The 18622-nt window shown below is 39.3% G+C and overlaps 1 protein-coding gene across 1 annotated transcript in view; it reads left to right on the top strand.

Moving 5' to 3' along the window:
- LOC126088335 (dynein axonemal heavy chain 10) overlaps positions 1-18622 on the top strand; it is a 1153099-nt gene that overhangs the window by 563318 nt on the left and 571159 nt on the right. Inside the window, exon 29 of the mRNA XM_049906469.1 lies at positions 8472-8624. Coding sequence (XP_049762426.1) covers positions 8472-8624 — 153 coding nt within the window. The remainder of the gene's footprint in view (positions 1-8471; positions 8625-18622) is intronic.

Raw genomic sequence — 18622 nt, forward strand, 5'->3', positions numbered from 1 at the left:
AACACATCATTGCTAATGGTATTTTTAAGCATAAAATCAGTAAATGTGCTATTGTCGATCCATTCCAACCACTATAATTGCAGTACATACAAGAATAATGTAGTTGGATGATCACGCAATCAAATACAGTCGCCTGGCCAGCTGAATCTTCTTTCTAGTTACAGCACTTCAAAGGTCAAATTTTGTATATTGTTCTTACGAAGAATGATCTCAGTATGTGTTTACATTTGACTTAACATACTTTAGGTTTTTAACATAATCCTTCCATAAATTTATTGGGATTACTTGTTATACTCTTAACTTATTCGTAGATACAATAAGTGAATGATAATGCAACTGGAAGTTTTGCATGTATATAGGACTTCATGTAAAGACCACATCATTGTATCATAATCTCCAAAACATATGGTGTATTCTTTATTTTTTATTCTGTCCCATTCTGCTACATTACAATTTCCTGCAGGTGTTGACACAAGCTACACTGTTGCCAGTATGTGCATATGGCAGGACTTAGGATACTGAGGATAGCCAAGTTATTGTCACCATATGTTAACTGCTAGGACTTCCTCACTGCGGCAGCCTCTCTTTAACCAGGTGTCAAGTCAAACATTGTAAATTCATTTATTCATTGTGTTCCATAGACCTAATCATGAAGGAGAACCTTCAAGGATATATGATGGTTGAAGGCACAAATATTTTAGAACATCTGTTAAACATTATTTCTGTACATTATATTAACAACTATCTATGATTATACTGCTGTATATTATAAGGGGCAGTCAAATGAAAATGAGACAAATGGAAAAAAGTAAGTAAACTGTTTATTATTTCAAAAGTAATCACCATAACTGTTAATACATTTATCCCAGTGTGAGACAAGATGGTCAGCACTTTCACTGAAAAATGTTGGCAGTTGCCTACCGAACCATGACTGTACCCAGGTCTAAATCTTTTCATTCTATAATGAGATAAGTAATATAATATTTAAACCATCATCTTCGTCATCCAAAGTATTACTCCATAACTACTTAAACTATGCATTATCTTAGACCATCCCCAATCCCTACCCTTCACCAAACTGGTTGTTTCCCTGCTGGCAGCATGTGGGCCTGTCCCAAATTTCCATAAGTTTCGTCAGGAAGCACTTACACATTCTACATATACTTCTTGTCTCTCCCCATGTGTCATTCATATTTTTAGTGCCCTGAATAAAGACATTTTTGACCATTGATTTGCTTCAGGTGAAAAGGTGCACACCTGGATACAATCACAGTTCTGCAGGCAACTGCAAACATTTTTCCGTGAACGTCTGACCATCATGTCTCACAGTGGGATAAATGTATTATCAGTTAAGGTGATTAGTTTTGAAATAATAAAGAGTTTACTTACTTTTTTCCACCTGTTTTCGTTTGGCTGTGCCTTTATACCTAGGTGAAAGTGGACTACTGGGTCTGGATGGGGAGCAGTATGGTGAAAAATGATGAGGGAGAAAATGCTAAGGCTATGTATATGAGAACGGAAGAGCCAAGGAAGGAGACTTAATGGAGATTGGACCTGGGGTATTGCTGAAGGAACAGTTCCCATCTTCATACTTTGGAGGAGTTGGTTGTTGGCCAAGGTTGGGAGATATCCAACAAAAGGGATACGCATTCAAGCAGTTGTTAGAATAATTCGTATTATGGTGTTCTGTATCTTAAGAATGTTCATCAAACAATCAGTTAGTCAGTTGCCACACCCACATGCAATAAGGCACAGTAATCACAGTGCAGATAGTATATAGTATCAGTACTTCCACACATGCAGATACCTTTGGTAAGATGTATAATGAGATCAAACTGCACCAAGAAGGTGATAAGTGAATGAATAGAGAAGTGAAATGACCTGTTTGGTGAAGGATTGGGGATGGTCTAAAGTATTGTATAGTTTAAGTAATACAATAAAAGAAGATGCATTTACTTCCATAGGGTTTTCTAACTGGAAGAAGGCTTTGGAAAAATTCCCTCTTCATGAAAATATGTTTACACATAAAGAAGGTGTTCTGAAATTAAATTCTATCACTAACCAGAGTGCGGCCTCCCAATTCAGTGAATAGTTAGATAGTGATATGAATAAAGGCCGTTTAGCTCTTGAGACAATTTTTACTACCGTGCAATTTCTGTGCCAACAAGGGCAAGCAATTAGTGGGCATGAAGATGTAAACTAATTTTCTTTTTCAGTTGTTGCAACTCTGAAAGAATGACATACCTGAGTTTAAAGATTGGTTAGGGCATTCGGGGTATAAGTGGACATCCCATGACATTCAACATGAGATCATTGATCTACTGGGAAAGTCAGTGTTGAGAAAGGTATTGGCTTCAGTCAAGCAGACTGAACATTTTTCAATTATGGTTGATGAAACAAGTGATTCTTCGATTCACGAACAAGTGTCATTTTGTATTCAAACTGTCGTTGATTCCTTAATCATCAACGAAGACTTTGGAGAAAAGAGAACCACTTTCATGAATATCAAGAGCTCAGATGGAAACCCAGCTCTAAGTAAAGAAGGGAAACCAGAAAGGTGGAAGGAGTATATAGAAGGTCTATACAAGGCCGATGTACTTGAGGACAATATTGTAGAAATGGAAGAGGATGTAGATGAAGATGAAATGGTAGATATGATACTGAGTGAAGAATCTGACAGAGCACTCAAAGACCTAAGTCAAAACAAGACCCCAGGAGTAGACAACATTCCATTAGAACTACTGACAGCCTTGGAAGAGCCAGGCCTAACAAAACTCTACCATCTAGTGAGTAAGATGTATGAGACAGGCGAAATATCCTCAGACTTCAAGAAGAATATAATAATTCCAATCCCAAAGAAATCAGGTACTGACAGATTTGAAAATTACCGAACTATCAGTTTAATAAGCCACAGCTGCATAATACTAACACAAATTCTTTACAGACAAATGGAAAAGCTGGTAGAAGCCAACCTTAGGAAAGATCAGTTTGGATTCCTTAGAAATGTTGGAACATGTGGGGCAATACTGACTCTACAACTTATCTTAGAAAATAGATCAAGGAAAGGCAAATCTATGTTTCTAGCATTTGTAAACTTAGAGAAAGCTTTTGACAATGTTGACTGGAATACTCTCTTTCAAATTCTGAAGGTGGCAGGGGTAAAATACAGGGAGCGAAAGGCTATTTACAATTTGTACAGAAACCAGATGGCAGTTATAAGAGTAGAGGGGCATGAAAGGGAAGCAGTGGTTGGGAAGGGAGTGAGACAGGGCTGTAGCCTCTCCCCGATGTTATTCAATCTGAGCAAACAGTAAAGGAAACAAAAGAAAAATTCGGAGTAGGTATTAAAATCCATGGAGAAGAAATAAAAACTTTGAGGTTCGCTGATGACATTGTAATTCTGTCAGAGACAGCAAAGGACTTGGAAGAGCAGTTGAACGGAATGGATAGTGTCTTGAAAGGAGGATATAAGATGAACATAAAAAAAAGCAAAACGAGGATAATGGAATGTAGTCAAATTAAATCGGGTGATGCTGAGGGAATTAGATTAGGAAATGAGACGCTTAAAGTAATAAATGAGTTTTGCTATTTGGGGAGCAAAATAACTGATGATGGTCGAAGTAGAGAGGATATAAAATGTAGACTGGCAATGGCAAGGAAAGCATTTCTGAAGAAGCGAAATTTGTTAACATCAAGTATAGATTTAAGTGTCAGGAAGTCTTTTCTGAAAGTATTTGCATGGAGTGTAGCCATGCATGGAAGTGAAACATGGAACATAAATAGTTTAGACAAGAAGCGAATAGAAGTTTTCGAAATGTGATGCTACAGAAGAATGTTGAAGATTAGATGGGTAGATCACATAACTAATGAGGAGGTATTGAATAGAATTGGAGAGTAGAGAAATTTGTGGCACAACTTGATTAGAAGAAGGGATTGGTTGTTAGGTTATATTCTGAGGCATCAAGGGATCACCAATTTAGTATTTGAGGCTAAGCAGATTCAGAAGACTGTAGGTAGCAGTAGGTACTGGGAGATGAAGAAGCTTGCACAGGATAGAGTAACGTGGAGAGCTGCGTCAAATCAGTCTCTGGACTGAAGACCACAACAACAACAACAAGCTATTTATGGAGTAATACTTTGGATGATGAAGGCGATAATTTAAATATTATATTACTTATCTCAGTGTAGAATAAAAAGTAGTCAAAGGATGTGGGTTTAGTGTTCAATGGGTTGAAGTCCAGCCACTTAGAAATATTTTGAGTGAGTCTAGAAAACAAGCCATATATGTCATTATTTAAAACATTACTGACACGTATGTGTTTGGTATATCTTAAAGAGTAATACTTACTGAGATAGCCCAAGTTTCAACTTTTATTTTTCAGATTTACTTTATTTCTTTGATAGATTACAGTTATTAAAATAATGATAATAGTAAGTATAAAGATCCTTTAAAAAGTGTGAGGTTAGTTATTGAGCAGTTTGAAATGTAATTTGGGTTTAGACAAATAAAACAAAAATAAATTGTAATTATAGCAGAAGTATCTGTGGAAATAATATTAGTGATGAGAAATTGTAGCAGGCTGCAGTTTACCTGATATGAATCTTTTTCAGACTGCTTCCACATAGACATTTCACCCTCTGATCCAAAATCATTGAATTCTTCCTTCTGAGTTTCATAAATGACTTGGTCACTCAATATTTGCAGCAAAATTACAGCAAACTGCAAAACCTGAAACCTAACAGGTACAAGCATAAAATTCAACAACGCAATCACATATTGGCTCAGCCATTCATGACAGCAGCCATTATGCTTGCGAATGTTTATTTTTAAATAGTTCAAGATATTGACAACAGGAGGCAGCACCAGCCAACAGACATGTACCGAGATATCTGTACATTGATCTCATATGAAATGAGTCCATTTTGCGGGCGATAGGTAGCTCACGTGTTGAGAAAATCATGTCTGGGCTATACTCAGGTGCAGTTCCTGAGCACAGTGTTGTGGCAGAGATATGCTCAGTCTTGTTTAAAAGCCTGAGTCATAATGGGTGGTAGAGGAGTATAGTTTCATGGCTGGTTCAGAGATGTATATGGTTTGTTGGTAAATTGCAGGGAGAAGTGGCATGGTAAACCAGTTTCCTAGATTAGGTGGAAAGGATAGTATTTTATCTTCCATGCAAACTTAATATTTGTATTTTATTAGTTGTTAAAGAATAACAGTTACCAACATCTGGAACAACAGTGTGTCTTTACTTGTCGTGTCATACACTTATTTGAATGTCATATAAGTTTCATATGCATCAATGCACAAAACTTTAAAGATAAAAGTAACTTTCGCATGATGTGGCACTGACAAGTAACATAACTAGATGAAATTTGGAGCGTGGAAAGAACAACTACAGTATAGTAGAGAAGGTAACTGAAACAAATACACAATGAGATAAACAGAAGTGACACTTTTATTCAGAAACAATAATTGCATTGAAGTCACTGTGCTTTATGATGATCCCCTGGACATTTGAAAAGGTTGGACATGGTTCATAATAGGGTGTGTGATCGCCACAAACAACAGTGCATGCTCTGCAACATGTTCCCATGCTGGCTGCAGGGTTAGTAAGGTATTCTGGTGACAGAACATTCCATTCCTGCTTCAGTGAGGTTGACTTTTGCTTATGGTCATTGGTGTATGTGAAAGTGCTGCAATATGTCTCCCCAATCCATCATACATGTACTCAATGAGATATAAGTCAGGGGAATGGGCATGTGAGTCCATTTGCCAAATATTCTCTTGTAACAAGGGCTCCACCTCCTGCACTCTTAGATGTATTTCACACATTGTTGTCCATGTAAAAAGTTAGGACTGCGTACACCATTGGATAGACACACAGGGGGAAGCAGCACCATTCACAATAACGTTGAAAGATGAGTGTACCATTTTCAAAGGCATGTAGGTAAGTATACCCATGTAAAATTATGCCTACCCATACCATAACATCTGGACCATTAAGCTAATCATGATCGACAATGTTCCTGGATGCATTGTGTTTCCACCTCTCACCATTGAAGGGTATGTCCGGAATCGGTAATCATACTGAATGTGATCTTATGTGTGGAGATCATGCGACCCCACACCACATTATGCTCTTGGCACCATTACAAATGATGCCACCAATGTGCTGATGTCAACAGAATACAATGTACCGGTCATCAGGCAAAGAGATCAACCCCAAGCAATGCCCATGGCACTATGGAGTGTGAGATTGCATATCTTGCAGACCAGTAAAATGTGGTAGGAATTGTACCTACTGTTTGATATGGGTCCCTAGCTAACTGTGGTGCAATGCAGTGGTCATCTGCTGTTGTAGTTGACAATGGCCAGCCTGTGGCTGGGAATGCACCCCATGCATGTGAAACGATGCTGTGAGTGATACCAAACTCCTGAGCTACAACCGTCACACTTAATTCTTCTTCCAGATTCCCAATAATTCTTGATAGTGTAAATTCATCCAAATGGTGTCTTGGGGTATTATTGTCTACATCTACATCTACGTCCACCCAATGGTGTGTGGCAGAGGGCACTTTACGCGCCACTGTCATTAGCTCCCTTTCCTGTTCCAGTCGCTATGGTTTGCGGGAAGAACGACTGCTGGAAAGCCTCCATGTGTGCTCAAATGTCTCTAGTTTTACATTCGTGATCTCCTTGGGAGGTATAAGTAGGGGGAAGCAATATATTTGATACCTCATCCAGAAACACACCCTCTCGAAACCTGGACAGCAAGCTACAAAGCAATGCAGAGCGCCTCTCTTGCAGACTCTGCCACTTGAGTTTGCTAAAAATCTCAGTAACGCTATCACATTTACCAGATAACCCTGTGACAAAATGCACTGCTCTTCTTTGGATCTTCTGTATCTCCTGTCAACCCAACGTGGTTTGGATCCCACAACGATGAGCAATACTCAAGTATAGGTCGAACAAGTGGTTTGTAAGCCACCTCCTTTGTTGATGGACTACATTTTCTAAGGATTCTCCCAATGAATCTCAACCTGGCACCCGCCTTACCAACAATTAATTTTATATGATCATTCCACTTCAAATCGTTCCTTACTCATACTCCCAGATATTTTACAGAAGTAACTAATACCAGTGTTCTGCTATCATATAAACGTACAATAAAGGATCCGTCTTTCTATGTATTCACAATACATTACATTTGTCTGTGTTGAGGGTCAGTTGCCACTCTCTGCACCAAGTGCCTATCTGCTGCAGATCTTCCTGCATTTCACTGCAGTTTTGTTATGCTGCAACTTCTCTGTATACTATAGCATCATCTGCGAAAAGCCGCATGGAACTTCCGACACTATCTACGTGGTCATTTATATATATTGTGAAAAGCAATGGTCCCATAACACACTGCTGTGGCATGCCAGAATTACTTTACATCTGTAGACGTCTCTCCATTGAGAACGACATGCTGTGTTCTGTTTGCTAAAAACTTTTCAATCCAGCCACACAGCTGGTCTGATTGCAATGAAGAATACCACCACAGTGCAATGTAACTGCTCACTCATTGACAGACATTGTCTTTTCCCATTCCTTCAAATGCCTTGTATTTTGTGGCCACCATCTATCTAGCGCTATAGTCACACTGACCTCACACCATGTGACATCCAACTTTCTGTGCATGACTGGGAGACTTTTGACTAAATGATCCCACACTTTCATTTAGTTCCACCAAGTTGTTAATGTGTTTTGTTAGTTTGTCTATCTCATCTGTACATTTTGCATAACAGTTTAGTGTCTTGCTTCCTTGAGAATCAAATTTTTTTCAGCTGTGTAGAAATTGGCTATTCTCTGAACCCCAAGTAATTTCAGTATTGTTTGAGTAGTAAAGGACAATATGATGGTGATTTACCAGAAAAGAAGCAATAGAGGAAAATAAATTTTAGAAACCTGAAATTGATGTTTTTGAAACATTGAACACAATTTCTTTGTTATGGAGGATCAGAGAGGATGAACAGATTGTAAAGGTGAAGTGCACAAATGAGTGAGAGAATGAATAATCACACCACATCCTCCATTAAGAGAGCCGAAAACTGTTATTAAAGAGTGAGGCCTACACTCTAATAATGAGCTAGATGAAGCTGATATGTTATGATTGAAACAAAGTCTAAAAAAACAACTGAAATTACTCAATGGAACAAAAAGGAAGCAGATGTATTTTGATGAGCTGTTCTCACTGATAACAGCTTGTGCTTCACTAGCACATAGTTTTCAGAATTCCTTAGCTCTCTAAAAACAGTCATGAACTATGCTCTAGATATTTATACAATATATAACATTTGGCTACATGCACAGCTTTCTTTGCATTGATGTGGCCCACTCTATAGATAATTTATATTATTATTAGAAACTTTATTCAAAGGAAAAAATGTGGTAATGATAATTTATGTCAAACTTTTATTATTTGTAGCTGGTGCTAAATGTTAACTTTTCTTCTCGCACAACTTCAATGGATGTGCAAGGTAATATTGAAGCGTCATTGGAAAAAAGAACAAAAGATACATATGGACCACCAAGGGGGAAGAAATTGGTCATTTTCATTGACGATTTAAATATGCCACAGGTAAAAAAATTATAAACATTCTCTATTATTTAGTATAGTGTTGCAATACGCGAGGTTTTTTATTATTTCTTTGTTTCCTTACACCTTTTCTCAACCCCTTATCTGTTTTCAAGATTTGTAGATCAAGTAAACTATTGTTGCCAAGTAAACTGTTGTTTTAAATATCATAATTAAAAGGTGAAGTGATCACATAATGACCATTTCTAACATATGTCCAAAAAACTATCCATCTGCAATTTGTAGATGTGCCTATTGACTTTGTATTTACTCTGAGCCAAGTTGTTAATACACTAGTTAATAATGACAACTGAACCTCTTGAAGTCAATGATCAACATTAATGAAGATTCACCCATATATAACTCATTTCATGTACAATGCATGTGCTGTTGCCAGTATTATACAGAAACCCATCCCCCATAAGTAATCTTTGATCAATGCATGATCCCTTCATCTTTTGTTTGAACACTATGACAAGTGGCTTAACAGTTAACAGTGTCTTGTTTGTCTAATGATTGAGTGTATGTATCCTTTTCCACTTTTCATTGTGTGTGGTTACTGTTCACTATGGTATACACAAAGAACCAGAGCATGTTTTCTGTATTAAACTGTGCAAAATGAGAGTAACATTTGGAAAGTCAGCTTGTCTCTATTGAAAAATTTCCCAGTCTATGTGTTCCAATTATCCAACAATACATAGAATAGTTTAGAAATTGTAAGAGACTGGATCTGTATTAGTCAAACAAAGCTCTTGAGAACCAAATGTTTAATTGTGAATAAACTATTTAGCATTGGCCTTGGAAAGAAGTCTGTGAAAATTGTTACACCATTTAGCATTTTAGGCAGGTGTCTCAGTATCACCAGCTTACAGTACTGTCCACAAACTCCAACTGAAACCACACATAGAAACAGCACTGGATGGCTAACCAATCCAGATACTGTTGCTTGACATCAGTACTGCAACTGGAAATTGCAGTCTGTGTATGATGGAGGGATTTATCCATAAAAGCTCTTTTTTCTGATGAACCATAGCTGCATTCATTGGGACACCTAAAAACAAGGAACATTTGACATTGGAATTCTGGAAATCCTCATTAATTACATCAAGTTTCTCTTTATGATATGAAAACAGGAGTGTGGTTTGCAGTTAGTGCAACACAGTTTGCTAGACTGGTCTTTTCTGCCAGACCAGTTTTGATATATTAGTGAACAATAAACTGTGTTGGAGTCCAGTCCTGCATGTTATTTCACTACTGCAATTCTCTGTTTAGAGGTTTACTTATTAACTTTTGTTTTGGACTATGTTCCCAAATTAAACTCAAAAATGGTTATAATGGCTCTGAGCACTATGGTACTTAACTTCTGAGGTAATCAGTCCCCTAGAACTTAGAACCACTTAAACCTAACTAACCTAAGGACATCACACACATCCATACCCGAGGCTGGATTCAAACCTGCGACCTTAGCGGTCGCGCAGTTCCAGACTGTAGCACCTAGAACCAATCGGCCACCCCGGCCGGCCAAATTAAACTCATACAGTGCCTTCATTCCCGAACCTCCCCTGATTTCTTGGATTCAAATTGCAAACAATTAAGTATTTCTGTATGATATATCAAAGACTCCAATGATAAAATCCATAAATAACATTCACTGCTTATTTATTAAGCTCAACATGAAACTTGCATAAGATCTGCTCTTTATAAGAGATCATACAGAAAAATTTATGGAAAATCCATTACATTCTTATCAATATACGTCATTGTATTATTACACTCAAAAACACTTTCTCTTTGCCTGCCCTTTGAAAGCCTCCATTCAACCACCTGGCAGTGGCTGGGACCTGCAGTCCAATTCTGCATTTCAGACATGGTAGGTAACACCACAGGAGTCACATCACTGCCCCATGGCTTGGAGGAAACAGCAAAACTCACAAAATAGTGGAATCAGTGCCAATATGTTGGTGACAGTATAATGAGGTGTTTTTCATCATACAATAGTTGATTGCCTTCTCATTCCCTAGAGCTAAATTCATTTGATTTTTATCTTGGAAGGATATTGAAACATAAAGTGTACATGAATAACCCTACATGCTTGAAGAGTTAGAAGACAATATTTGGCTTGTGGTGGCCAGAATTTTTGCAGTCGAAATTTGACAGATGTTTGACAATGTGTTCAGAAGGTGTAACACCACTGTTTCCTCGAAGAGATGCCCTTGAGCGTAACTGCTATTACTAACAAATTTGTGTGTGTTTGCTGCTTCATAGTTCATGCATGAAGTTTGTGCTTGATTCGCCCATTAGAGGCAGCCCACTAGTACGACAGTAATTGCCAGTGCAGACTGCTGGTTGTGCCACCTGTTAGAACTAACGACTATGAGGCTGGAGTGCAAGGCTCTGCTGACCACTTGTGTGTTGTCTGTTGTATGTTCTTTGTCTCTCATGTGTTTATGCTTTTTCCTCTAATAAAGTTACAGTGTTCTTGGATTAGAACAGCAACAAGCTTAATTTGGTTGTATTGTGTCTGACATTGTGCTCAAATTAGAGAACACATCAGGTCATCTTGTGGTAGCTACTGATGGAGCAAGTTGCAACTGGTGGACGCAAACTGTGGGTATGTGATTTTGTTGTACACAAAACACTCTGTGTTACAAAATTTGTATGTTCTATAAATTCATAATTTTAAAATCACATGTACGGACAGATTTTAGTAACAATGCCATGTAGACTGGGCCAGTTCAAGAACATTTTTCCATACAAGTGACTTTTCATTTGGAGCCCCCTCTCCCACCCTCTTACATTTTCACAAGTGTCAGTTTTGGCTACTAACTGTGATACACACTCATACAAATCTTGCTCTCAGGCTCCCCACACATCCCTCTCAGCTTAGTGCAGCAAGCAGCCACAACTAACTATGATATACTCTATACAGAAATCTTATAGTTGTAGCACCTGTGGCACTGCTCTCAGCTTGGTGCCCCAAGCAGAAGCTTGTGTTGCTTGGGGCTTAATCTGGTCCTGCACATAGACAATAGCAAAGAAGTCACATGTCATTCTGAAATGTTCCATATTATTTCCATCCATTACCATAACTGTGCAAGGGCAATGTGTGTGTTAAAGTTATATACTAACATGTGTTGTCGCAATCTTGACGAGTCTATATGACTCACTTTAAATGCACTGAAGATAGCAATTCAATGGCTGAAATCAAGATGTGCAATAAAATGCAGATAGGATTTGTGACTGATTTCTTAATTCCTTTTCAGTTTTTGAAATATACTACTCAGTCACTGCACACAAGTGTTCCGATGAAAGCAAACTTGGTTAAGTGAGGAAGGGATACTGACAGTAATGCAAACCAGACCAGATATCATCCTTCCACAAAAACGGTCACCTAGCTTTAAATACAGGGTGAGTCACTTAACATTACCGCTGGATATATTTCGTAAACCACATCAAATACTGACGAACCGATTCCACAGACCGAACATGAGGAGAGGGGCTAGTGTAATTGTTTAATACAAACCATACAAAAATGCGCAGAAGTGTATTTTTTAACACAAACCTACGTTTTTTTAAATGGAACCCCATTAGTTTTGTTAGCACATCTGAACATATAAACAAATACGTAATCAGTGCCGTTTGTTGCATTGATAAATGTTAATTACATCCGGAGATATTGTAACCTAAAGTTGACGCTTGAGTACCACTCCTCCGCTGTTCGATCGTGTATATCAGAGAGCACCGAATTACGTAGGGATCCAAAGGGAATGGTGATGGACCTTAGGTACAGAAGAGACTGGAACAGCACATTACGTCCACATGCCTTTATTGGTCTTTTTCACTGACGCACATGTACATTACCACGAGGGGTGAGGTACATGTACACACGTGGTTTCCGTTTTTAATTACGGAGTGGAATAGAGTGTGTCCTGACATGTCAGGCCAATAGATGTTCAATGTGGTGGCCATCATTTGCTGCATACAATTGCAACCTCTGGCGTAATGAATGTCGTACATGCCGCAGTACATCTGGTGTAATGTCGCCGCAGGCTGCCACAATACGTTGTTTCATATCCTCTGGGGTTGTAGGCACATCACGGTACACATTCTCCTTTAACGTACCCCACAGAAAGAAGTCCAGAGGTGTAAGATCAGGAGAACGGACTGGCCAATTTATGCGTCCTCCACGTCCAATGAAACACCCGTCAAACATCCTGTCAAGGGACAGCCTAGTGTTAATTGCGGAATGTGCAGGTGCACCATCATGCTGATACCACATACGTCGACGCGCTTCCAGTGGGACATTTTCAAGCAACGTTGGCAGATCATTCTGTAAAAACGCGATGTATGTTGCAGCTGTTTGGGCCCCTGCAATGAAGTGAGGACCAATGAGGTGGTCGCCAATGATTCCGCACCATACATTTACAGTCCACGGTCGCTGTCGCTCTACCTGTCTGAGCCAGCGAGGATTGTCCACGGACCAGTAATGCATGTTCCGTAGATTCACTGCCCCGTGGTTTGTGAAACCCGCTTCATCGGTAAACAGGTAGAACTGCAACGCATTCTCTGTTAATGCCCATTGACAGAATTGCACTCAATGATTAAAGTCATCACCATGTAATTGCTGATGTAGCGGCACATGAAACGGGTGAAAGCGGTGACGATGCAGTATGCGCGTGACACTACTTTGACTCAGTCCACTGGCTCTCGTAATGTCCCGTGTACTCGTGTGGGTTCATGGCAACAGCAGCTAACACACCAACTGCACCCGCTTCTCTTGTGATGGGCCTTTTACGGACCCGTTTGCGTGCTACGACCATACCTGTTGCATACAGTTGGCAGTAGATGTTTTGCAATGTGCGGCACGTTGGATGCTCTCTGTCCGGGTACCATTCTGCATACACCCTGCAGGCTTCAGCTGCATTTCGTCGACACTCGCCATAGATGAGTATCATCTCCGCCTTTTCAGAGTTCGAATACACCATGGTCACAGTTCCTACAACACTACACTATCACAGACATCTGGTAACACGGTGTACTACAGTTGGTCTGCGTGCGGAGACGAATGAAGAATAACAATAGCAGCAAGCGCTACATGCGGACACTGCGACAGCTAGACCAAACCACAACAGTGCACTACAGCCACACTCGTAAACACGGTCGTCATCGTAAACATGTCCCTGCAGATGCTGCTCGCCGACCACGGCCCGTGTTTGTTACAACACGCAACTGATCGTCGGAGGTTTCAAGCATCAACTTTGCGTTACATTATCTCCGGATGTAATTAACATTTTACAATGCAACAAACGGCAGTGATTACATATTTGTTTATATGTTCAGCTGTGCTAAAAAATCTAATGGGGTTCCATTTAAAAAAACGTAGGTTTGTGTTAAAAAACACACTTCCGTGCATTTTTGTATGGTTTGTATTAAACAATTACACTAGCCCCTCTCCTCACGTTCGGTCTGTGGAATCGGTTCGTCAGTATTTGATGTGGTTTACGAAATATATCCAGCGGTAATGTTAAGTGACTCACCCTGTATTTAAAGCTAGGTGACCGTTTTTGTGGAAGGATGATATCTGGTCTGGTTTGCATTACTGTCAGTATCCCTTCCTCACTTAACCAAGTTTGTTTCACTTCCATACATGGCTACACTCCATACAAATACTTTCAGAAATGACTTCCTGACACTTAAATCTATACTCGATGTTAACAAATTTCTCTTCTTCAGAAACGCTTTCCTTGCCATTGCCAGTCTACATTTTATATCCTCTCTACTTCGACCATCATCAGTTATTTTGCTCCCCAAATAGCAAAACTCCTTTACTACTTTAAGTGTCTCATTTTCTAATCTAATACCCTCAGCATCACCCGACTTAATTCGACTACATTCCATTATCCTCGTTTTGCTTTTGTTGATGTTCATCTTATATCCTCCCTTCAAGACACTATCCATTCCGTTCAACTGCTCTTCCAAGTCCTTTTCTGTCTCTGACAGAATTACAATGTCATCGGCGAACCTCAAAGTTTTTATTTCTTCTCCATGGATTTTAATACCTACTCCAAATTTTTCTTTTGTTTCCTTTACTGCTTGCTCAATATACAGATTGAATAACATTGGAGAGAGGCTACAACCCTGTCTCACTCCCTTCCCAACCGCTGCTTCCCTCTCATGCCCCTCGACTCTTATAACTGCCATCTGGTTTCTGTACAAATTGTAAATAGCCTTTCGCTCCCTGTATTTTACCCCTGCCACCTTTAGAATTTGAAAGAGAGTATTCCAGTCAACATTGTCAAAAGCTTTCTCTAAGTCTACAAATGCTAGAAACGTAGGTTTGCCTTTCCTTAATCTTTCTTCTAAGATAAGTCGTAAGGTCAGTATTGCCTCACGTGTTCCAGTATTTCTACGGAATCCAAACTGATCTTCCCCGAGGTCGGCTTCTACTAGTTTTTCCATTCGTCTGTAAAGAATTCGTGTTAGTATTTTGCAGCTGTGGCTTATTAAACTGATTGTTCGGTAATTTTCACATCTGTCAACACCTGCTTTCTTTGGGATTGGAATGATTATAGTCTTCTTGAAGTCTGAGGGTATTTCGCCTGTTTCATACATCTTGCTCACCAGATGGTAGAGTTTTGTTAGGCCTGGCTCTCCCAAGGCTGTCAGTAGTTCTACTGGAATGTTGTCTACTCCGGGGGCCTTGTTTCGACTCAGGTCTTTCAGTGCTCTGTCAAACTCTTCACGCAGTATCGTATCTCCCATTTCATCTTCATCTACATCCTCTTCCATTTCCATAATATTGTCCTCAAGTACATCGCCCTTGTATAGACCCTCTATATACTCCTTCCACCTTTCTGCTTTCCCTTCTTTGCTTAGAACTGGGTTTCCATCTGAGCTCTTGATGTTCATACAAGTGGTTCTCTTATCTCCAAAGGTCTCTTTAATTTTCCTGTAGGCAGTATCTATCTTACCCCTAGTGAGATAAGCCTCTACATCCTTACATTTGTCCTCTAGCCATCCCTGCTTAGCCATTCTGCACTTCCTGTCGATCTCATTTTTGAGACGTTTGTATTCCTTTTTGCCTGCTTCATTTACTGCATTTTTATATTTTCTCCTTTCATCAATTAAATTCAATATTTCTTCTGTTACCCAAGGATTTCTACTAGCCCTCGTCTTTTTACCTACTTGATCCTCTGCTGCCTTCACTACTTCATCCCTCAAAGCTACCCATTCTTCTTCTACTGTATTTCTTTCCCCCATTCCTGTCAATTGTTCCCTTATGCTCTCCCTGAAACTCTGTACAATCTCTGGTTCTTTCAGTTTACCATTATTGGACTGATTATATGATGGAACCACAAATTCCTTTAGATATTGAAGACTGCCAAATATGGTGGAGGTTCCAATAATTTATATTTCAGACACTTCCATTTATCTATGTGTTTTCAAAGCAAATTTGTGTGCATTGTCCAAATGAGAGGTACATCTTCTGCCCCCCAATTTCTTCTAGCCCACATCACCTCTTACTAAGTGTTTTGAATAGGTAATCCAGAAGATAGCATTCAGTAGCTATTATTTTGTGCTTTAAGAATTCCTTCTAAGTTCCAGAAAACACTGACTATAAACTTTACAGCTGATGAAATCATCACCTGTTTCTTGTGCAAGACAATGATTTCCATGTGATACTGTGATCTCTGTACATTTCTGGTATGATGTTCTGGACAATGTCTCACAACAGTATGCAAGTTCCTCACAAAATCAGTTTGATCTTGAAACTTTCTGGCAGATTAGAACTGTGTACTGGACTGATACTCGAACTCGGGACCTTTGCCTTTCGTGGGCAAGTGCTCTACCAACTGAGCTACCCAAGCATGATTCATGCCCCATCCTCACTGCTTTACTTCTGCCAGTACCTCATCTCCTACCTTCCAAACATTACAGAAGCTTTCCTGTGAACCTTGCAGAACTAGCACTGCTGAAAGAAAGGATATTGCGGAGGCATGGCTTAGCTACAGCCCGGGGGATGTTTCCAGGATGAGATTTTCACTTTGCAGCGGAGTGTGCACTGATATGAAACTTCCTGGCACATTAAAACTATGTGACGGACCAAGACTCAAATTCGGGACCTTTGCGTTTCGTGGGCAAGTGCTCATTCTGGAAGCGGTTGATCTTGTTGGGAATGTAGTAACTGAAAGCTACAATTAATTCAGCCCAGTCATTCATGATAATATAAGCTGTTTCCTAGCTATGCTGGCTGATTCCCACAGTTATAAATAAACTCTTGTTTGATAGGGTTGCACTACAGAACAGATATGGGAACCCAAAATGAATTTTTTTGGGGGTTGTAAACATGGTCTTGGTAGGCTGTCTTATTTTTTAAATTATCTATGCAATTGGTCATTTCAAGCATGTACATCAAGCTTCCAGCTTCATTTTACATTATAATATATTGCTGGTACTTCTTGCAGGAATGTATCTTCCTTCTGTGTGTATGTGGCACAAAAACAATAAACTATTGTGCATTGCCTGTATATTTTCAAATTTCAAATTGTATACAAAACATCCTTATACCCTTTAAAATATTCTCCATTGCAAGTAATACATTTGTCCCACCAGTGCTTCCACTGTTTTTTGTAGTTGTCTTTAGAAATGGCTGCCAGGTCCTCCTTGTTTTTTTCTTGACTTGTGCCACAGTGTTGTCATATCAGTTCCTTTCATGCCTGTTTTCATGCATGGAAATAAGAAAAAGGCACATGGAGCCAGATCATGTGAGTAAGGCCTGGGGCAGCAGAACCATGCCATTTTTACCCAAAAACTGCCTAACAGAGATGGCTGTGTATGCAGGTGCGTTGACGTGGCGAAAGAACCAATCTTCTATCTGCCACAAATTAGGTCTTTTTTGACAAACATTGTGGTGCAATCATCTTAAAACTTCCAAATAAGAGAGCTTATTGGCAGTCTGACCTGGGGGAACAAACTCTGAAAGAACTATGCTCTTGGCATTAAAAAAACCAACTCAGTCTTGTTTTAAGGTTTGATTTTGACTTGATGACATTTTTTTGGATGGGTTGACAATGACATCTTCCATTGGCTTGACTGTTGCTTTGTTTCTGGGTCATAACCATAGTGCCATGATTCATAACCAGTAATGAACTTTTACAGAAACTCTGGATCAGTTTCTAGCTGTTCTTACAAAGAATGACATGTTTCCGCTTGATGTTCCTTTTGATTGTCAGTCAGAACCCAAGGACCAAACTTGGTGATAACACTTTCCATTACTGAGTGAGGAGGTGCAGTGGTTAGCATACTGGACTTCATTCAGGAGGATGATGGTTCAAATCCACATGCAGCTCTCCTGAGTTAGGTTTTCCGTGATTTCCCTAAATCGCTTCAGGCAAATTCTGGGATGATTACTTTGAAAGGGCATGGCTATCTTCCTTCCCCATCCTCCCCTAACTGATCAGACCAGTGAGCTCACTGTTTGGCTCCTCCCCCAAATGAGCCAACCAACCAGCCCTTTTCATTCCAAATTCTTCTGTTAAAATTCGCTGAGCTAAGTTCCAGGATAACCTACTAATCTCTGACAGTTGATAAATTGTCTGTCAATGGCCTCTGAGCAAAAGCTCTTGAATTTTTGCAATATTTTCATCAATTTGGGCACCTTTTCAGCAGCATTTTTATTGAACCTTGTATAATGTAAAATGAAGCTTCCAGTTTAAGCTACATACTTGAAAATTACCAAAGGTTGAAATTGGCCAGTCGCATAGATAATAAAAAATAATACAGTCTACCTGGACCATGTTTTCATTCACAAAACATGTTGATGCTGTGGACCTCTACAAAAATAAAATGTTACAATAAGAAATAACATTTATTAAGTGTATATTATTATTTTTTTTTAGGGCGCAAAACTGCTATGGTCATTAGTGCCCGGTCTGTCACTTAGGAAGCAGTAAAAAACCGAAAACCAGCAGCAATGGGAACGAAAGTCATAAAATTGGAGA

This window comes from Schistocerca cancellata, chromosome 6, assembly GCF_023864275.1.
Source record: "Schistocerca cancellata isolate TAMUIC-IGC-003103 chromosome 6, iqSchCanc2.1, whole genome shotgun sequence".
NCBI lineage: Eukaryota > Metazoa > Arthropoda > Insecta > Orthoptera > Acrididae > Schistocerca > Schistocerca cancellata.